Genomic DNA, 22618 nt, shown 5'->3' on the forward strand with positions numbered 1-22618 from the left:
CAAGGACCACTTCCCTCACTTTATAGGTTGCAAAACGATGTTTAGGGAAATACAAGTTGTCCGAGGTTATCAGAAAGCAGCTCAGCATGGACTCTTAGTCCTGGGCTGCTTACAGCATTGTACATATGATCTGGATTGTGGAAACACTTTACAGCACTCAAGGGTGATCTGATGCTATGCAAAACCAAATGCATACTTTGCTTTTTCCTTATCGTGTTTCTTCTTTTCCAGTGCCATTTCTCTCCATGTTGGACCATGTTTTAAAGGGTGATCCAGGTGCACTTTGTTTGTAAATGTCTCCAATGTGTAACACAGCTTACAGTACTTGCCTCTTCTCGGTGGTTTTGCATTCTGAGTTTTCAGTAAAGTGGCAGTCAACAGCCAACTGAAAATATCACATGGAAAATTACAGAAAACGAAAGCCCTTATGGTTTAAGTAATAATTATTACAATATATGATAATAATATTGCTGTTGATAATCCTTGCGCCCATGATATGCTATATAGTTATGGTGACAGTTTTGCTAGGTTTGGTACTCCTGTAGCTACAGGCTTTCAAATCCATTATGGTCTAGGAAGCGCTGTGCTATTGATGGGCTCCACAGTGAGCACAGAGGAAGTTGCTGGGGACGGATGCATGCGAGGAAAGGAAATCCTCAGGCTGATTTATTGTTTAAGGCTGGCCCTGTACACAGGGGGCTATGCTTGCCATAGCCATGGATGAAGGAACCCAGCCTCTTTCCTAACAGATCACGTCTTTTTAAAGTTACATTTTCATCCTGTTTATAAAATCAATATGATCCGCAATGGAAAATTTGAACTTCAAATACCTAATGAAACTTTAAAAAAATGATATAAAACCCCTTCAAAATGGATTTCATTTAAAAAAACTTCAAAAATAACAGACTATTGAAGGACTTCATTTGCAGGGAGCTGTCAGAGTTCAGTGTGCTAATTCCTTGCCACAAATAATGTAAGCACCGTTTTCAGTGTTGAAGGACAGTGGGAATAAAAAGGACAGGGCTTGCTTTTTTATTTTTCTTTTAACGAAACTTGAGTGCTTTGCCTCAGTGTGACCAAGAGCTGACAAGTGTGTGTGTGTGTTGGGGGCGGGGTTGGCACTTTCTAACTTTCCCCAGGGTTCCCCAAATATCTTGACTTAGTCTATCAGTACTAAAGCAATTTGAGCTCAAACTTGGTGGCAAGTCAGCGACGCATGCGCAGTCTTGCCTCTGTGTCACTGGCCTGTTTTTCTCAGGCAGGTTCTTGAGGATCATCAAAAGGGGCAGGGCTGTATTAGTGAACAGTTCCGAGCTGGAGTGAGATGTGAAATACACGTCTCTCTACAGGCTGAGGCTGCAACTGTCCCCACCCCACACACTTTTAAGATGTCAAAACATCCTCAGAAGAAACTCACTTGGAGGAAGGAGCTGAGGATGGACCTGGAGGAGGAGGAACTAGGGGCCGGTCACAAACTTTCCACGCTGTGTTTTCCAGATGCACGGAGTGCACAATTCCTACATTCTCCCGGATCCCGGTGTCCCAGTTAAGCCGCAGGTCCCCTGAGACCCTCTTAATTTAAATCGAATTCATTGTTTAGGGTGTCCCGGGGGACTCCCCAGCATTTCTCAGTCTTCAGCCACACTTCCTAGGAAGCCGCGGCGATGGGCTAATCCCTGGACGCCCCGGGGTTGTGCCAGCTTCTACGCATCCGAGGGTTTGCCGGCGGGCGGGCGGGGGCTCCGGGATCCCCTTTGTGGCCACCGCCCCCAGCTCGGCCCGCTCCGCTCCTCCCCCAGCCGCCCCGCCCTCGGCCCCCGACCCCCAGCCAGGGCGGCGGGCACGCTCGTACCCGCGCCTCCCGGGACTCGCGGACCGCACAGACCGGCCAGGCGCGCTGGGCATGCTCAGTCTCGGGGAGCCGGGCTCGCGAGTCGGAAGCCCGTGCGCGGTCGAGCCGGCCGAGGCGCACTGAGAGCGCGCCGCACTCGCTGCAGCAGCGGCGGCCGGGCCGCGGCGCATCCGGGCGGCGACCCGAGGAGAGTCCCACGCGGTTTCCCCGAGCCGCCGGTAGCGGCGCCCGTTCCCGAGAAGCAGAGCAACCCAGGAGCCACCGGCGGCTGGCGTCGGCGGGGTGCGGAAGATCGGCGGCGGCCACCTCCGAGTCGCCGCCCGCCCCGGCGGGGCCGGGTCCCGGAGCCGTCGGGCATGGAGCCGTGGAAGCAGTGCGCTCAGTGGCTCATCCACTGCAAAGTGCTGCCGGCCAACCACCGGGTGACCTGGGACTCGGCGCAGGTGTTCGACCTGGCGCAGACCCTCCGCGATGGAGTCCTGCTCTGTCAGCTGCTCAACAACCTACGGGCACACTCCATCAACCTGAAAGAGATCAACCTGAGGCCGCAGATGTCCCAGGTATGGAGGCCCCCCTGCGACCCCGCCATCCGCCAGAGGCTCCCATTAATCATACGGATAATTTCTTTGTGTAAATGCAAACATCTAGGTGCGCTCAGCTTGCCCTGCCGCTCAGTTCTTAGCTTAGGGGCTTTTTCTACCTGGCCTTGAAATGGTTTAGCTTGTCAGCTAAACATTGAAACCTTGCGTCCGGAGATGGTGTGTGGAATCCTAATTGCTTTCTGAGAGGCGGGAAGAAATAAGTTATCTTAGAGCGCGTTTCACCTTTCTTCCCCCCCCACCCCCCCGGCGTCCCGTGTGGGTTAACAAAGAGTCCGATCCAGCTGTAAAATGAGGAGTGAAAGGCAAGGAAATGAAGTGATGGGATAATTTTGCTTTGAGTTGGTTTTTATTTTTTTTCCGTGCATTTGGTCCTCACGTTCTACAAAGAGGAACCATGCCATACATGAGGACTCTAGGAAGTGGAGGGCGTTTGGTACCGTTATCTGTCTGGAAATGACCCTGTTCAGAGGAAGAAAAGGGAGCGGGACCGCAGGGACGCTTCCAGAAGCGCCCCCACACCCGCCCAGCCGGTGACCTGCTGGCAAACTGCGTGATAGTGTTTACAGCTTGTCTGAAACCAAGCGGGGAGCCAGCCCTGCCTCTTTCACCAGTGGCAGGAAGTGAGAAGTTTCACTGGCGATTCCTCTTTCTTTCATTGGGTCCTGTGCTCAGGTAGTGTGGGGGCACGTAGACTTCCGTGGCCCTAGCCTTGCTTGAGCTACTTCTTTGGGGGTTCTGATGAAAATGCAGCCCTGGAAGGCAGCGGGGTCCTCAGAGTCAGCTCAAAGGTCACAGTGCAACTGAGTGCTGCCTTTTTTTTTTTTTTTTTTTTTTTTTTTTGGGTCCCGTCGGAAAGTTTCTGTTCAGAGGATGTTCAACTCAATTCAGAACTTCTATTTTCTCTTACACACACACACACACACACACACACACACACACACACACACACACACACACACACACGCACGCACACACCTTTCAACTTAGAATGGAAAGGAAACAACCCCCGTTCATGACACATTTTAGCAATAGCCCTGTACGATACCGAGCTTCAGCCGCTTAACCAGAGCTGTGTCCTTGCAGAAGGAAATGACTTTATGCCATGTAATAATCGCGTATTTAAAGCAGGCACAACCACACTCAGTACCTCATCAGGGTCCCTTCTCACTTCAAATCCTGCCTCCCCTGACTGCCTTCAACCTCTTGGTAGGCAGACAGTCCCCAAGGAAAACACAGACATAGAAGTGGTGAGCGCCATACGTATTTACAAGAAGGATCAATGATTTTCTGCTCTTAACAAACCTAAATGGTAACTGCCAATTCCGTGGACTTTTCCAGAATCGTGCCAACTGTAGATGTCTTGTGGAGGGATTCCGTGACTGCTTCCATACTGTAAGAGCTTCTGTTGGGTATACGGTCCTACGTGGGCAGGAGTAAGTTCCTGGAGTCCCAATTCCACTTGAGTAGTTGCCTCAGCAACAGCATGGATTACGGTGCTTGTGAACCACGTGCTATGTGCATTTCCTGAAAGTTCAGTCTCTGGAATTTTCAGCAGTTACTCGTTAAAGTTGCCCTTAATAATCAAGTTTCTCTCTTCCTTTTTTTTTCCTTTTCAAAATTCTATTATCTACTTATTTTTGGACAGCTGGGTGTTCTTGGATCCTCAAACCTTTATTTGACTGCTTAGCAATGGATGGAATCTTGTCCAATGTGCTTTCCTCTTTCTTCTCATAAGTGCATTATCTATAATGGAATCTGTCTGATGAGTGAGGATCATTATAAGCATCCCTAATAAAGTGGAACATGCACGATTCTTTAAGAGTTCTAGTCTCTGTTGAGGGCGCCACAGTGAACACACCAAGATATTGTCCTCAAGGACTTATTGCACTGATATCAACAGGCCCCTAGGCTGTAGTGAGGTAGGCAGGGCAGTGAAATGACTCTTCCTTAGGTTTTTCTTTTGCGTTCTGGAGCCAGTCCACCTCTGAGCTTTCTGGTTCCAAATTCAGTGATTTCTCTTGTGATGAGCTTCAGGAGAACTTCTTTTCAAACATAGACCTGGAAAGTTAGCACCTGAGTGTGGAGTATCTGTTTTTGTTTTCTTCTTGATTCTTGGCCCCATTGCAGAGATGTTGAGAGCTGAGATCCAGGCAATCTGCATTTGCATAATGCAGGTTGTCATTATGTCATTACATGAGACTTAGTAGATGCTTTTATGAAACAAGGTGACATATTCAACATACCTACAATAGCCAGCCATACTGTATATTTAGTAAGCATTCAGTATTAGCAAAATTACCGAAAGCATTATATCTGCTATTGTCATATTAATATGGGTATTTGGATACAATTAAAATTCCAAATCGCAAATACCTAAAAGTTCCTGTGTGATAGCATCTGTAAGTATTTCTGCTTCATGAATCTTTTTTGGGAAAGGCCCTGGTTGTTTCTTGTTATAAAGGTCTTACACTATCAACTGCCATCATAATGTATAAAGAAGAAGCTAATAGCCTAGCGTATTTGGTGTCTCCTAGATGAAGGCATTCCTGTTTCTTTCCCCCAAGCATCCACACTTCCGTATTTCCTGACTCCCTCCAGGTCCCCACCTAGTTGTCATCTCTCCAGGAAGGGTTTGCTTGACTTCCTCTCATAAGTTGCATAAACTGCCTTTTATAGAACTGCTTTTTCTTTTGTTTACACATCCAGCTCCAAAATGTGCTTTGCTAATAATGACCTGCTTCCCAGCAGAGCTTGCTTTTCTGAAATTAGAGATGGTATTCCTAGTACTTGTGGTTTTTTGCTACTTTCAGAGTCTTTTCTTTTATACCTGACTTTTTCTGTTGAAGATATTAATTTGAAATACACTATTTCCTTATGACACACGACCTGTCATGTGTGGGAGATAGCTAGAAGATCATACTTAGGAGTTTTGGGGCATGCTGAAAATATTTTGACAAATGCCAACAAAGGGAACTTTATTTGTTGTTTTGCTTACACACGGAGACACAAACACACATACACACACACACACAGAGATAGATAGATAGATAGATAGATAGAGAGAGAGAGAGAGAGAGCGAGAGAGCACTTTCCCCAAAGAGGCTATAAAATGTAGCCTTTTAAAATAAGGGTGTTTATTTTAGTGAGAGGGATGTTATCTCATTTCCCTCCTGTCAGCCTTATGTCTTGTTTGCATTAAAATGCAACTAACACTGCAAATAATGATTGTTCAATTATAGGCTTGGATCTTGCAATATTCATAAGCTAACTTTGTCTTCTTAAAATGGAAACATAGATGGGGTCTCACCTCTCCTGCTTGTGTTGTTCTAGTCGTGCGCCACGGCATGGCATCTTTGTGGTCTCAGCATCTTGATAAGATAATGATCTTTAATTAAGAAACAAATACTTATGAAATACCAATGTAGATTTTGCTTTCATTCATAATAGCTTAAGGAGGTTACCTGGATATGGTAGCAATAACAATACCTGTTATTATAGTGTTTGGCACTTAGGAGATTTTCCCAGGGAGACCAGGATTTCACAGTCATCTTTGACCATGTAGTGATTTTGAGGCCAGTCTTGGCTAAAACAAAATAAAGCAAAGCATGTTCCACTGTAAAGGTTAAAGTTAAATAGCTCTCTGATGACCATTGAAAATTCAATACGTTTGTGTCTATACATATTAGACAGATTTATTTTTGAACGCACACAGTATTATGACCAGGACATAATGAACACGAGTGATTCATTGAGAAGCCTATTGATTCTTGTGCTCTTGCAAAAAAGGAAGGGGGCTTAGTGGCTTGATGATCTCACTTTTAGTGGCTAAAAAGGTCTCCATCAATATATAAACTAATTGGAGGTTTGTAATTGCTGAGATTATTTTAGTGTTATCTTATTTGTTTGGGCCACACTATATCCCGGAATGAAATTCATATATTTGGTGAGGTTCATGACAATGATATACAGTCTGGCTAAACTTTGAGTTGTCTTAACATGAATTGTTCATTCTTGCAGAGTTCCTTGTTCTTAGGACACTGGCTTAGAGCACTAAACACATGTCACAGCGTCTTTGCCTTAGAGGGATGGACATGGTGGTGGGGGAGATGGGCTGTACATAGAGCACGTATGAGGCTGGGTGGGAGAACAGGGAGGAATGTCATTTTCATAGACGGTAGGTTATGTAAGAAAACCTTCTCTGAGAAGGTGTCAATTAGGCAGAAACCTGAAGGCAACCAGGGAATGTAGGGACGTAGACTTCTGAAAACCAGACCAGACAATCTTCTCAGCAGGGAGTATACAAATGGGAAGCCCTGAGGCAGTTAGCACGGGTACACTAGAAGAGCGAGAAGACCAGAGAAGCTGGAGGAGAGCGAGTGTGAAACAGAACAGAATGAGTCTGGTGAGAAAATGGGGCCCTAAATTTTAGTACTCGTGGGTCCTTATATTGACTTTTGGCTTTCACTCGGAGTGAAATGGGATTCCACTCGAAAGGATGAGTGACGTCATGATGTGACCTAGCTTACCTTTTTGACAGGGTAACTCTGGCTGCTGTTTTGCAAGGATGGAGGAGTTGGGCTGGTGCTGCCATTCAGACCGAAGGCTTGGCAGCCATGACCAGAACAGAAGCAGCAGATGGTGGAGTTATAGAGTTCTGAATGCTTTCTGAGGGTGAAAGACCAGCTGGCTACCCTACTCTGGGTATGAGAAGAAGGCGGAGATCAAGGATGACTGGGAATTCCGGCCTGAGTGGCCATTGACAGAGATGGAGAAGTCTAGGATATATGTGGAAGAAAAGGAGGCCGACCTGAAGCTGGCATGCTTAGATGCCCAGTAGCCACCCAGAGGAAGAGACAGAGCGGGAAGCTGGAGAAGTTGAAGATGTAGATGCAAATTTTGGGGCCACCAAAGTATAGGCGGCATCTGTAGTAATGAGACTGGATGATAGGTAGCGTCTGCCGAGTTGGGGTGGGAGAAGACACAACATCTGAGTGAGAGCACCGGGGAGGCCCAGGAGGAGGGCAGTTGAGAGGGAATGACCTAGGGTGAGGAGGTAGCCCTCCGTGTAGGGTTCTAAGAAGGGAACGGTGTGCTTGGAGAAGGAGTGATCTGATGTGTCAGATGCTGCTGATAGATCAAGTGAGGGCCCAGGACAGGATATTGATTTACCTGATCTGAAGTTCCTTGGTGACCTTGACCAAAGAGAAATTGGATAGTCTGGAAGCAAACACCATAATGGAGGAGCAGACGAATTAGGAGCGGGCAGGATAGCCAGGGTAGACATTTCTTTGAGGATTATTTTGTTAATAAGAGAGTAGAGAATGAAGGTAGTGGCTAGTAGGGGAAAGGGTAGAAAGGAAGTTATTGTTTAGTACATGGAATTTTTATTTTCTATATCTATTCAAAAACACTTTTGGATTCATACAGATTTTTAAGCCAGGAGTCTTGGTTTATACCTGTAATTCCAACATTTGGGAGCCGAAAGCAAGATTAAGAGTTCGAGGCCAGCTATGATGATATGAAACTGTGTCTCAAAAGCAGAAAGCAAACTGCAAAAAAAGTCATGCCAAATGTATATTGTAGTATTCCTGTATAGTAATATGCATATATGTGAAAAGCTGTTTGCCTGTGAGCAAACATAAATATAAATATTCCTAAGGTTTTCTTTTGAATACCATTTCAACTCGAGTCACTGCTTTCCACAGTTCTCTGCATAGTCCTGTCCTGTACGCAGAGAATCAACGATGTTGCATTTGTAAAAACAATGACTGTCATACGCAGGGTCACCTGCTAATCTGCTAACACCTAGTGTCATTTTCATGTACTTCTTTTTAAAAAGAGACATATAAAGAGAACCTTATTTCTATTGTGCATAGCCATCTATTTAAAAACCCTATAATTGTATCACTTCAGGCATTGCCGTGTGTTTTACATGTCTGTACTTTCTTTCTCCAGCATCAAGTGGATTAAGGAAAATGGAGGGACAAAAAGCTCTCATTGTCCAAAAAAGAGTGGTTTCTTGGTTACATTTCTAGTTCACCCAGAATAATGAGTTTTTTTTTCATCTCCCCAGAAGTCAGCTCCCCTTTTATTTGTTAAATTGTTCTTTTCAATCATCTACCTGTGTGAAAGTCCATGCTGATCATGGCCTTTTTGTGCAACACGGCTACCGTATTTTAAACATTTCTTCTGGTGGCCTAGCTGGTGACTTCATGAGGGTTTCCTGAAGCTTCATCTGTGAAGGATGGTCCTATAGCTGTCACGATGAGGATGATGAGTTTCCTTTTTCCTTCCTTCTCTCCTTTGCAGTAGGAGAGATCATCATGTAAATAAGATTTATCCAATCTTTGAATTCCTGGATCTTCCCTCTTTTAATCACTTTCCATAATTCCGTGGCAGTCGGCACCACAGACCACAGCCTTCCTGGTGAACTGTTCTCTTCCCATCCCACACTGCCGTCTTTGCTTCTTAGGACTCTTGTTCCTGCTGTCTCCTTTACTAGCTGCTTTTGATCTAAGCGTTCACACATTTGCATTTCCACTTTTGTTGTATTCACGTCCTTGTCTCTTCCCTTGATCGTCTTGTGGCATCCATGCTGTTAATTACCACTGTGGACCCTTGATTCACATCGGCAGCTCACACCTGCCTCCGTTGTGACAGTTGCTTCTGGAGTGTGGTGTGGACATGCTAGACAACTGACAACTATCGGGATGGATTTGCTGCAGCAACACTGGGCATGGACCAAAGTGTGGAGGGGGCTGGATGAAGAGAGGGTGAGGTCCGAACAAGGGGTGGGTGGAAGGCTGGAGAGTAATCCAGAAGATTAGAGAAGTAGTTAAGGCATGCAGAAGACAGGCTTTGGGGACCTCTGAATATGGACGGAGTGGTCTGACGGTTTCAGGCTTGGGTGGCCGGAAGAGATCAGTTCAGGGTGTTGAACTGGTACTTACCCGTGACCCTCTGGTGTCTCAGCTTCAAGCATCCCACTGTGTCAATCCCCCCTTCTTTCTGGCTTACTCTGCTAATACCTAAAATCCAGTGATCTTTTGAACTCTTCTCCTCTCCCGCCTCTTCACTGCTCTCATGGCTTTGTTTCCTTCCTGCACAGCTCACTTTCCAGAACCCTCTCGAGTACTTCCTTGGCTTCGCTTATTTATCTTGCTCCTTAGGGTAAACAGAACCCTGACTAAGTCCAGCGTGTTACTTATTTCCTGCCTACAGTTGAGCTGCTAAAAGGTGACGGAGGAAAACTACACCACAGGGACTCTTCTCACTTGAAGGGCATGGTCCCTAAACCTCCGGTGAGTGGTGGGATCTACCCTACAGTGCCCTTTCTGTTTATCTAGACAAGGTGTTCTCAAGGCCTGGCAACTCCAGGCAGTTGCAGAGAGGCTTTTGATGCCTTCCTTAGGGCCCAGGCTCTTTTATAATATTAACACAGCATCCTTTGCATAAATGCTCATCTATTCACATGTCTACCCTGGAGTTTTCCGAAGTTGCATATTATTACTGATGCCATTGCTAGGACTAACAGTGGACTATGTACATGTTTATAAAGACCACTCGGGTTGATTTTGAGTATGTCAAGCGTTGATGGGTATGGCCCACAAACTCAGCTGCTATGGATCTCATAGTTTTTTAAGGAGTGGAGAGAAGTTTGAGAACTGTCCTAGTCATTTATTTTCTCACTGTCCAAGGCGACTTCTTAGTACATTTTCTTTCCTTTCATGTATCTTCCGTCACTTCCTTCTCCTCCATCCTTCCTTTAAACTGCTGCCCCAGCTTCCTGTTCTGCAGAGAAAATAGACAAAATCAAAGGAGGGCTTTCTTTGGCTCTTATACCTGCCTCTGTGACCATAGGCGGTACATTCTTTCTTGTACCATCATCAGTGAGTGAACAGCCCTCCTGGGTAAAAAACATAAGTTTCTCCCCGAGTCTTTCTTGCCTACTCTCCTGCCTCCTTAGTTCTCTCCTGTGTCTTTCCATTAGCAAGCATCCATGTTACTTCCCTTACTTGATTCAGGGTATGCTTTCAAGGTAAAAATACCAAGATGTGTTGATGAACTTTGAGTATCATGAGGAGCAACCCTAGTTTTGACCTGCACCACTGGGGCAGATAAGTGGTTACTCAACTTCCTTATAACTGTTTGGTGGTTCCTGATGGGCCTCGGATTAACTTCAGAATCCTTAGAGAGCATGCAAGCACCTAGGATGCAAGGTCTGGTCCTCTTCCATCTTTCAAGGCTCCCTCTGCTGTGCTCTTGACTCATTTATGCTTTCGTGGATGAGCTGTGCTTTTAAACGTCAACGTGCAAATTTGCATGCTATTTTCGCTGTTTCCAGAGATTGTCTTCATTTGCTTGAAGATTAGGTCTGGTGTCCCTTTGTAGTAGGTCTTCCCGACTCCCTTCCAAGGTGTGGCAGAGTATATGTTGCTTAGTGCAACAACCTGGCTCGCATAGGCGGAGTGCGATGTGCCCTGTTTGGCAGCTTTTTTCTTATTCATCTCCTTGCCATGCTGGGACTTGTTTGAGGCTGTCATAGATTAATTTACTGATCAAGTGTCTTTGGAAGGTGACACAGGGACTCACACTTAACAGTCACATATAAGTAAGCATAAATTCGTTGCTGGGTTGAAAATGATGGTCCCTTCAAAGGTAACTGGCTGAATTTTATAAGACATATTCAGCTCTACGCATGTCATTATAAACCTCAGATACGTGCCCCTTCAGTGCCATTGCTGATCATCGCAGACAACATCGCCCTTCCACTTTCCAACTGAGTGATCTTTTCAGTGTGATGGGAACCTGCCGTTTCTTGAAGCTTCCGTATTCTCTAAAATAGACCTAACCAAAACGCATTCCGCCTGAATGAACGAGGTCTGTCTGACTGGTTGTCAGTGCACACTGGTTGCTAACCGTTTTTACAAGAACCATTACCACCACTTCTGCAGAAGTCTGCCCAAGGCTTCTGAGTCTTCCTTAGGAAGCACCTGTCACATGTTTTCTTCTCATTCAAAGAGGCAGGCAGAGTGATCTATATGCCGAGTCTAAGCCGGGTTAAGTAATGTGTGCTAAGAAGCGGTTCAGAATGGCGTTGAGGTTGGAATTAGGACATCTAAAGTGAGCTGAGTCCTCTCACCACGGCTACTGGCACAGCTGAGCATGCAGTGAACAGGGGGCCTTCTCCTCCCCATTGTGCTGCTGTCTGTGATGCTGCTCTGTGGGCGTGTTCTCTGATTGGCCTGCGTATGTTGTTAATGGCACTCTGTACTTGTCAGATACCGAACTGTCATGTTGGTTCAAGATATCAGATGCTGCATTTAGATGATTTGATGCTATTTATCTCACTGTTCAGAGTAAAGTGGGGGCAGACCTCTGGCAGGTATTTGATGGGCAAAGAGAATACAATCATATAGGAAAACAAAGAAAATTGATGAGGGCAGGTTAATTCTGTGCTTTGTGACAGCTGGGCCTGGGTCTAGAGTTAAGCTACTTATATTTACCTGGGAGCCAAGACCACCACTTCTTTAAATGAATGCTATGGCATGGTCTCCGCTTCTGTGTTGTAGCTATACTTATTAATTCATATACTTATTATTATCTATTATGTGGAATGATATCATTCTCTAAGTCCTCTCCCCTTCCTCTTACTCTTTCTGCTCACGAGTATAGACTTTGCATAGTGTTATAGCCAATCTAATTTATATTTTGGCTTTTTTTTTTTTTGGTCTTTGCCATTTAGTGGTGAGAACCACGGATCAACAAAATGTCACTGCTTTTGATTCCTGTGGAAAAAATATATTAGAATTGTGTTTGTGCTGCTGTCTGGGAGTCCTTCCACGTATGTGTTGCAGAAGTGCAGTGGGCCTTTGAGCTGCTTCCATAAAAGGAGGCTAACAGCATGTGCTGTTCACATGGGGATTCTCTAAAGGGTCAATTAATATGGAATATTTAATGATACACTTGATACCAACCTTCCATGATTTTAAAAGTGCTCGTCTGAAAATAGACTTGGAACAGCTGGCCTGAATAAATAAGCTCCACATCTCTTTATGTCTTTTCCTGAGATCCTGAGGGCAGCATGGTTAAATGAAAGGGCTTCGAAAGGTCAGGGATGGGAAAGCTGGCTTCTGGTCCCAGCCTTGTCTCTGGCATACTCTGTGACCTTAGCCAGGGCTGGTATCTCTGTCTCCACCTATGCACTTAGAGCAGTAGCAACAACTGTAGATGCGGCCTTACTTAGAAGACATTCTGCTTCTGTGAGGATCAGGGCTCAAGCAGAAATGGCTGAGTTCCAAAGGTATGACCTTGGGAAAGTTACTTTACTTTTGGATCCCAGTTTCCTCTTGAAATGAGCAAGAAGCAGTGAAACCCACCTTTGAGGGACTGAGGTGAAGATGAAGCAAGGCATTAAGGGCTCGGTGCATAGTAGGTTGTCAGCACGATTGTTTCCTTCCACCTCTGCCATCCCTCCCCATCCTCCTAAGTCTGTATGGCAGGAAGAGGATGGTCTTATCATCGCTCTGCAGAGGAGGAAATTGAGATGCGCACCAGGCTGAATGGCTTTTTTTTCAAGGTCATACGGACAGGAAGTGGTGAAGACAAGACTGGAGTCCAACTGTCCTACTTCCAAATTCAGCAAAATTTCCCATTATCTGCAGCCAAACTCAGTGGCTATCTGGTGATTTGCATGAGGAAATGTCTGGGAAAATAGTTGCCAACAGCACGGCATTCTCTACAAGTGGAACATAACACTATATGATTCTGCATTGGAAGTGTATTTAAAATAAACGTCAATGGTAATGATAGTTTTGGGACTACCCGCTTTCTGTTTGGCTTCGTCCTCATGGTAACCGGTGGCTGTGAGTTGATTAATTAAACCATCAACTTGTCTGCTGCATATCTGACTCTGTGGTAGATCCTGGAGCATCAAAGGGAAGTCAAATTCCATTCCTGGCTCTAGTTTCTTGTATCCTGCACTTGTCTGCAAGCTTACCCTTGTCAAGCAGGACAAGGACGCCATTTGAATTAGTATGAGTGGGCTGATAACTGTTTGGTGGATGGGCAATGCTTTGCCCAGTTTTGTGTGACATTCATGTCACAAAATTGATTTCTTTTTCTCAAAGGGTGGTGTATAGTGTCTCTTTCCATAGACTTTGCCCGTTACTTTGTATGTGTGTAGCACACATAGCAGAGAGTAAATCACTTGAAGTTTCTGCTTTTGGGTGGCAGGGAGAAAATAGATTTGACCCGAGAGTCAGACTTTTGCAGAATGCAGAAAGGAAGTAAATCGTTGGATAGTGCAAGCCCAGTGCAGCAATGCATGCAGCTGGGTGAACCAGGCGAGACCAGGAAGGCGATGGAGACACAGCGGTTACTAGAGAGGAAGAAAGTTTGAGAAAGAAAGCTGAGCAGGAGAGGAACAGTGTGCCGTGACATTCAGACCTTGGAAATGCCAATGAGACAGTTAATTGAATGATGATATAATGCCAGACTCCTCAGAAGATGGCTAAAGTAAGGTGCCAAAGGCAAACGCCCTCCCAGCTCTGGTACCTTCAGAATCGCCATCCTCCGTTTTCTCTCACTCACTGAGCCATCATTATCCCTGCTGGCTGTTTGGTTGCTGGATACCCCCACCAGTCCTTGGCCTAGCCTTGGGTGGGTACTCCTGAGTGCACCCACAAATGGCCTTTACACCTTTACGCCCTAGCTAACGCGTTACTTTTTGTGTTTTTTTTTTCCCCTCTACTTCTTCACAGTGTCTCCAACAGACTTATGTTTTTCTCTGAATGTCAAAGCTCAAACCGTGTGGCAAATAGAAAGTTTGGCTTCCAAATCCTCAGTGACCAGGACCTCCAGCTTCCCAAATGCCTGATACTCCGAGTCCCCAGTTCTGCCCGAGGCCCTGCCTGTCATCGTCATAACCACCCTTGTCTTCATGAGTCTTAACTTGTCCCCAGCCTGTCCCATCCCACTTTCCACATGGTGACCGTTACTAGATAGGAAAAGTAGCAACTGTTCTGAATTTTGCAAGTTATTATTTTTAAAGGCACCTTTTTTTTTTTTTGGCTTACTGACACTTATGAATGAGTTTTGGTCTTGAAGGGGACAGTTAATAAATCAGAATTCCAGAGAGTTCCAGATGCTATGAGACGTTTGACTATGAGAAATAGGACGCTATGCGCTAGATGTACTTTTTTGATTTCTGGTCTCCAGAGCCCACTGGTGTGACTGAGTGGGTATAGGCAATGATCCAGGAGATCTCCAATCATGTTTCCCAGGTCCTAGTGGTACCCAGGCTGGCTGTTTCTTCTCCCAAGCACATCACAGCATCTGTTTTGCAGTGATTTTACGGCTGGGGCTGTAATGTTAGAATTTAACTTTCTCTTAATCGTCTATGTAATGTCTGATAGGGAGGTGGCACCAGAATAACTTTGTCACTTATTGATAGCTCAAGATGTGGGTACAGCAGGAGATATCGGGTTTTCTGGCATTTGGCCTTCAAATTATGATAAAGCCTTTGTTAGCTAAGGAAATCAGACACAGAAGAGATGTTCGCCTTCACATCGTTTGTGACGCCTGAGGATTTGCAGGCATTCTGCATTTTGCCCAGAAACTCCCCTGAGAGATTTAGTAAAATACAGCAGCTGTCCTCCGCCAGGGCAAAGCAGGACTTGAGCTCTGAAGCTCACCTGAACACTGCCACAATCTGTGGGTTCTTCCAGAGATGGTTTAAGAAGAGACCATGACATCATTACGGCTCACATCAGTGTTAGCCCCATCGAGAAGCTGGGTTCTTCTCATGCGGTAGCTCAGATGGTTCTATCCTTATTGAGTTCTCGAGTCCTCTGAATACATAATTCTGTTTGATGGCCACAGTGAAGAGAAAAATAATGGGAAAGATAAAAGCAATTTACCAGGATTCTTGCGTGTCTAGCTTGGTAAGGATTTCATTTTTCCCCCTGTCATGTTTAATAAATGGCTCAACAACTTCAACAAAGAATGAAAATTTCTTACCTATCTAGTTAACAATGAGCCCTTTGACATTCTTGTTCCTCTTTGTTATCTAAAACCCCACCCTCCAGGGATTCACACATAATTAGCTTGATGAAAAAAAAATAATGAATCCAGAAAACAGTAATAAAAATATTCTCACCTCTTGGTAGAAGAAAAATAAAATATATTTATTAGATTCTGTTTATCAGGCTACACATCATTTCTGCCAATCTTACAGGCCCTAAATTATTATTCTGACCTCAAGCTTGAGGACCTTTAATTAACCCTGTGTTTTAATACTTTCAAGACAATACAGCTGGGTGGAGGTGGCACACGTCTTTAATCCCAGCACTCAGGGAGGCAAAGGCAGGCGGATCTCTGTGAGTTCAAGGCAAGCCTGGTTTACAGAATGAGTTCCAGGACAGCCAGAGATACACAGAGAAAACCTGTCTCGGAAAACAAAAATAACGAAAACGAAAACTAAACAAAATACAAAGACAATAGGTTCTCGTAGATCTTACATTGTCTTTGATATAACATGACCTTGAGTCATAGCTTTGCAGCTTAACTGATTGGGTCTTTAGTTTTCGTATTTATAAATAGAGGAGATGGCACGTGATTGAAGTGTTGGTAGGACTAAAGTAGTTGCAGTAATGCCTATATTGTGTTGTTCGGTATTTGGACTGAGAAACTCTGCAGATATACATTTCATTCGTTTTCATTAAGCCTACTTAAGGCCAAGGACGCTATTATACATAGACGGAAAGTTAAAGTACAGATGAGGGATAAACAACAGTTAAGCTGGCAGTGTTCAAAACTGTGAATTGTGGACTTGAGAACCCCGAATCATTAATGTTGTAGTATGGGGCTTCATACACAGCACAAGGTACTCAGGAAAGACCACGTGGGGTTGGGAGTCCTTTAGAGAGAATTCTAGACCAGCAGTTGGTTTGTACAATGAGCAGCCTCAGGCCTCTGATGTGTGTAGAGATTTGATCAAGGTCACTTTGTTTGGCAAAGCCCAGACCCAGGTTCTGTGAGTCACAGTCCCTACCTTTTCTCAGAATAGTAATGTCCTAAGAAAGATTTAAATCATGCTTATGTAGTTTTTAAAAATGTGCTTGTAAAGTTTAGAAAACAAGCCAGGCGTGGTAGAGCATGCTTGTAAGCACAGCACCTGGAAAGTTGAGGTGGGGTGGGGATGAGTGGGGATATTCAAGGTCACCTTCAGCTATGTGGTGTGTTTGAGGCTAACCTGTGCTTCTTGAGACAACGCCTGTGGGGGGAGGGCTAGGACTGGAGAATATTCAGTGGGTAAAGTGCTTCCTGTGCAAGCATTATGACCCGAATTTGCATCCCTGGGACCCATGTAAAGGTCAGACAGAATGTAACCCTAATGCTGGGGTTGGAGGGCAGACAGAGAGACAGGTAGCTTATAGGGGCTTGCTGATCAATCAACCTATCCAAAAGAGCGAGCTCCAGGGTCAGTGAGAGAATATCTCAAAAATAAGTTTGAGAGTGATAGAGAAACACCTTAGACATCAACTTCTGGTCCCTGATTAAGCAAGAATGGCTGTGTGCAACACCTCAATACTACATACACACAGAGTAGAAAGTGTTTTGGTTAATAATTACTCAGGTAAAAATATATCTTCTTTATCGTTCCTTTATTGATGTGGGATGCCCCTCTGTACGCTGTGAATACCGTTGGTTAATAAAGGAGTTGTTTTGTGCCTGTGATAGGGTAGAACAGGGCTACCTGGGGAAAACTAAACTGAATGCTGGGAGGAAGGATGCGGAGTCAGAGAAAAGCCATGGAGCTGCTGCCGGAGACAGTCATGCTGGAACCTTGCCGGTAGGCCACGAACCTCTAGGTAAAATATAAAATACTGGAAACGGGTTAAATTAAGATGTAAAAGCTAGCCAGTAAGGTATTAGAGCTAATAGGCTAAGCAGTATTTAATTAATAGTTTCTGTGTAGTTATTGAAAACAAACAAGTGGCCTCCTACTATGCTTAGTTAGTTTTGTTCATTTTGGGACATAGTAAGGGTAGAAGTTCAAGTTCTCAAATTTTGGATCCCAGAGCCTCCTGGCAGAAATGACAGAGCATTGAAAAATTACTAGATAATGAAAATGACAGCATAGAGAGCTGATCTAAATGAACAAATTCTCAGCTATTTGGAATCTCAGTCATCCAGAATCATGGCTTTCCTAAGAGGGATGAGGGCTTGCTGTTTAAGTCAAATAGCAAGGGGTTCCACATTTGTGTATTAGCATCATCATAAGTTTTCTTCTGAAGTGTGAGTTCTATGAACTTGGGGACTTTGTTTTATAGCCTGTATCCTTAAATCAGTACCCGCTGCAGAATGAGCAATCCCCTAAGTGGCTACTGAGTGAATACTCAATTGTCCCTGATGTTGGTTAGGTCTGAAGGGCAAGAAAGGTAGTGTTCTGCTAGAATCTTGCACAGGGAGTCGTCATGTTCTAGTGAAAGAATGTCAACTTTAGCATCAGCAGATCCGAATTCAGGTCACACCTGACGAGGTGAATCTCTGTGGTGCAATCCCTAAATCTCTCAGCGTCTTCATTTCCTTGCTGTAAAGTGGAGAAAGTTCTTAACTGCAGACTGTTGTTAGGTCCAAATGAACTCAGATGGGCAGGTTACCCAGCATGGTACCAGGGCCATTTGGCAATGACGTATTCTTCTTCCTCCTCTCTGTCCCATTCTATCATTTGATCATGTGATCCAGGGCTCTTCCTACTCTTCTTCTGAATGACATTCTGGAGATCTATGGAAAACCTCTCTGCTTTGTTTTTGATTTTATATTTCTCCAGCAGCTGTCTCACATAGACTCATTGATTCTAAGACTTGAAATACTGTAGTTTTGAAGTGATTTGACTTACATTTTCATCTGTTGATTTATTGGCTGTTAATTTTATATGTGGCAGCCATTGTACAGCAAAAAGCACAAACTGCCCTCTGTCTGGAGTTGGAAGAGCTGCATTTACATGCTGGCTGGGCCACCCACAAGAAGTTCAGCGACTCCTGAACCTCACTGTACTCAAGTTTCTCCGAGCTTCCATGTCTCCATGATAACCAGGGGAGAGCAGCCCATTAGAGTACAGCAAAGACCTAACTCTTGTGTTCAGTGATTGGCTTTACTGCTGAGCATGTGATACAGAGAAGGCTCCTTCTCCTCTCTCTCCCTCAGCTTTGTCTCAAGGACAGTTCTTCCTAAAGACTGTTATAAGGAGATAACATCCCCCAGGTAACTTTCTCAGAGCTTCCCACTTGGCAAGTTCTCAGGCAACAGGCAAAGATGCTCCCACGATGCTGCAAAGGCATGTAAGGCCTAGGATGGTTAGTGTGGTCAGCCCCTGTTTCCCGCGGTAGTTGGGAGGCAGTGGGAGAACGTGCGTTGCTCTAGCTGAAGAATGTTAGGAGACACTTAGCAGTTTTCTCCACGCTGCATAGGAAGTGGAGTGGTCTGAGCTGTGAAAATGAAGAACTGCCACCTTGGTAATATGCTTCCCGCATTTGGAACCAGCCCCTTGGGCGACTTCTAGTTTTCCCTCATAGGCAGCATGACTCATCATGTCCCAGTACAGATGATTTCTTGCCTTGGCTTATTTTCTTCAGCTTTATTGTCCAAGGTGAAGTTTCTAGGTCAGAGACTAATATTTTCACAGCCTTTGTCAATACACTGCCAGATAGTTAATAGAAGAATAAAAGCCAACGAAAACAGCCTCAATGAATTGGGAAGGGCACATTTCCCAAGTCTTGGGTTAAAAATGTTCTTGGTGTCATTGTGATTTGATTCCAGTTTTAGCTACCCATTTGCTGAATGGCTAGCCTCTCGGATTCTAGTTTTTCTCATCTGTAAAGTGGGGTACCCGTCAAGTGCTTGCTTGGCACATGGAATTCACAGTGCTCGGCCTTCGTAATCTGCCTTATTTCTCCTGCACTCTATAGCTTTCTCTTGGACCATTGCCTCCTACTTATTCTCCCCATGTATGTTAGACTTTATGACAACCCATTCTCTCTAATGTATCATCAGTAACCTTAAAATATGAAAAAACCCTCCCCTAACACCAATGTGATCGATCCTTTCTTAACTACAGGGATGCTTACTTTTGCTCTATGGGAGAAGTCCAAAATCCCTAAGTGCCACCTCCCATGGTCTGGCCTCCTTCCCTCTGCCTCTGTGGTCACATCCTTTATTGACCTTTTAAATTCTGCAGCAGCCATATTAGGTGTTTTTCTCTTCCCAGAATCTGAGGCGCTTTTTCATTTTTCTGGATTCAGGGCTTGACATTTTGTTTTGATTTCCTAGCTTTGAAATTCTTCTTTTATACAACTCACCTTACAGTAATTGTTTTATTCTGGCCTCATGATAGCAGGGGACACTTATATTTTATCAGCTGATGATGCCTGGGAACCAACATAGATCGGAGTGCTAATGCTTAATAAATACTTGGGCGTGTTTAACTAAATATTCACGGACTATTATTATTACCAATAAACTCAGACAAGGAAAGGAACTTTAGGTCTAATTTATTAAAAACCTAATTTCAGACTGCTTTGAAACTATATATGCATCCACCATTATTTATAAGGGTGTTATAAGAACCAGAGTATACTTTTAAATAAATAGGATCTTGCTTCTTTTTTTTTAAGCCATAATCTTTCATGTTAGTGAAAACAAGCCTGGAGAGAGGGCAGATACTTGCAGAAAGCATAGTTTAATATCCAGTCATCTCTTATCTCAGCCAACATTCTTCATCTAAGACATAGGATGATATAACCTGAGCCATGCAGGAGTCTGGCCAGAGAACCATCTTGAGTCGAATAGCATAGCAGGAGGTCTTAATGGTGAAGACGAGCATTCCTGAGATATTAGATTATGCCTGGTCCATTTCCTTTCATTTGAGATCTCCAGCTCGTTGGGTTTTCAGGTCCCAGAAGGACAAGCTATCTTCTATTACGCTTTTAATGTCTGCAGGCTCAAAACTGCATTTTGTGCTTTCAGGAGTGGAATTCATTTTTTTGGCTCATCTATTTGACAGGATTCATCAGGCACACAGTCACTGAATAGGCACTGAGAACACAGCACAGAACCAGGGCTCTGAGTGAGGTCTGTTTAAGAGGAGGTTATTTTTCCCCACCTCGTCTTCATATGTAGAACTCCTGTTAGAGTATTAGCATACCCTTGGATATATGTTGCTTGATTTCTTTGGGGTCTTGTATTTGAGACCTACTCACCTGTACAGGTGGTGGTTTTCTGGTCCACTCTCATGTGTATCATCACCTAAGTAGAATCGATCCTGTCTTCAAGTTTAAGGCCTGTAATGCTGATTTTACCTTTGTTTGTTTGCTTGACTTGTTGTCCAACAGGGGATGTAGGCTGGGTAGAGATGAGAAACCTTCCTCCTCAAGCCCATTTAATGGTTCTTAATAGCTTTTATCAATAAAACACATTGGGACCCATTTTGGTTTTGTATCTATTACCCACTAGATTTTTCACTCGGTGGGAAAAGGGAGTATCACACCTGGGGGATGGTGAAGCCGACGACAGTCAAGGCTGTGGGCAAATGGTCATCTTTGCTAGGCACAGCTGTCTGTGACGAATGTTACCACAATTCGTTCAGGATGACCTGATGTTACCCAGAGGGTTCAGACTGGGTTTTGGGGGGAGCTTAGATATTTGGGATTTAAAAAATATTTCTAGCCCTGACATTTCAGATGAGGTAAAGAAAGAGATTGGGCCTTCTTAGTCATTTAAGGTAGAAGAGATTTGACATTCTCATTGCATGTTGGTGTAGATTGCAGGCCAGGACTGCTAGCTACAGAAGTGACATTTCAAGCGTGCTATTGTGTCACGTCAGGCCCTTCCTTTAAATTATGAAAAGCAGTCTGAGGAAGGAAGTGATAAATTAGCTTTAGCACATATAGTTAATTTCATTCTGGGGCGATGGAAGGCCCCGGAGGAATGACCCTTACATCATTTGTTTATGGATGAGATCGTGATAGACCACCTGTCTTAGAGCTAACCTCCCCAACAATGAGCAACCAAAGAAGCATCTTTCTGTATGGGTGGGCCTCAGAGACGAGGACCGGAAGAAGCTGAACTATGTATAGGACAGAGGTATTTCTAATTCTAGCGGAAGTTCCTCCATAGTGAACCACAGCTTGTATTTGCACGGGGTTTGCTAATTATAAACACTCTGGCCATCAGCTCCTGAACTGTAGCTTTGCCAGTGAAGATGAGTTGTATTTGCTGTGGCTTTTTAATGATGTGAGTCTGCGTGTTAGGTCATAGCCCTATAACTTCACCAAGAGAGCAACTTTAGTTTTTATTGGTAATTAGGCAGAAATGTGGTGTTATTCTTACTTAAGAATTGTATGTATGAGCCGGGCGGTGGTGGCGCACGCCTTTAATCCCAGCACTCGGGAGGCAGAGGCAGGCGGATCTCTGAGTTCAAGGCCAGCCTGGTCTACAAGAGCTAGTTCCAGGACAGGCTCTAAAAAAGCTGCAGAGAAACCCTGTCTCGAAAAATAAAAAAAAAAAAAAAAAAAAAAAAAAAAGAATTGTATGTATGGATGTGGGGGCATACACCTTTAATGCCAGAACTTGAGAGGTAGAGGCAAGCATATCTCTGGGACTTCAAGGCCAGTCTCTATAGTGAGACCCTGTCTCAAAACAGAAAAAGAGAGAAAAAGGAAAAGAAAAAAATCCTGTGGAACGTTCTTGAGAAGAGACAAATGAGTCAGCGTGATCATTGCAAACCTAACATTAAGAGGGTTGCTTCAAAGGGTGTGCTTGCAACACCTAGATTTGAAAGGTCATGCTTTCTCAGGAAATCAAGGAGAGACAAGAGCGACTTGATTGGTCCTTAGGACAGCAGTAGTGGTAGACCAGGAAGCCTAGGCTAGAAGAACAGTTTGCATTTATGATCATAGGTGAAAGCAAAGTCTTGAGGCAGCTTAAGCCTGGCTAGAGGTGGCCTTCTGGGAGTGACCTCTTGGTTAGAATCCCGTAATGCTGGAAGTGAAGGCTGACAAAATTTGCCTGAATAATGAATATGTATGAGAACATACTCATAACTTTGCAGTTCTCCCTCATATAGGAGGTATACAATATTGAGGACTACTTTATAACATTA

At 44.4% G+C, this 22618-nt stretch overlaps 1 protein-coding gene across 1 annotated transcript in view; it reads left to right on the forward strand.

Moving 5' to 3' along the window:
- The first annotated feature begins 2208 nt into the window (after positions 1 to 2208).
- Positions 2209 to 22618, forward strand: part of Vav3 (vav guanine nucleotide exchange factor 3) — a 315752-nt gene continuing 295342 nt past the window's right edge. The window contains exon 1 of the mRNA XM_038311226.1: positions 2209 to 2412. Coding sequence (XP_038167154.1) covers positions 2209 to 2412 — 204 coding nt within the window. The remainder of the gene's footprint in view (positions 2413 to 22618) is intronic.

Source organism: Arvicola amphibius, chromosome 14 (genome assembly GCF_903992535.2).
Source record: "Arvicola amphibius chromosome 14, mArvAmp1.2, whole genome shotgun sequence".
NCBI lineage: Eukaryota > Metazoa > Chordata > Mammalia > Rodentia > Cricetidae > Arvicola > Arvicola amphibius.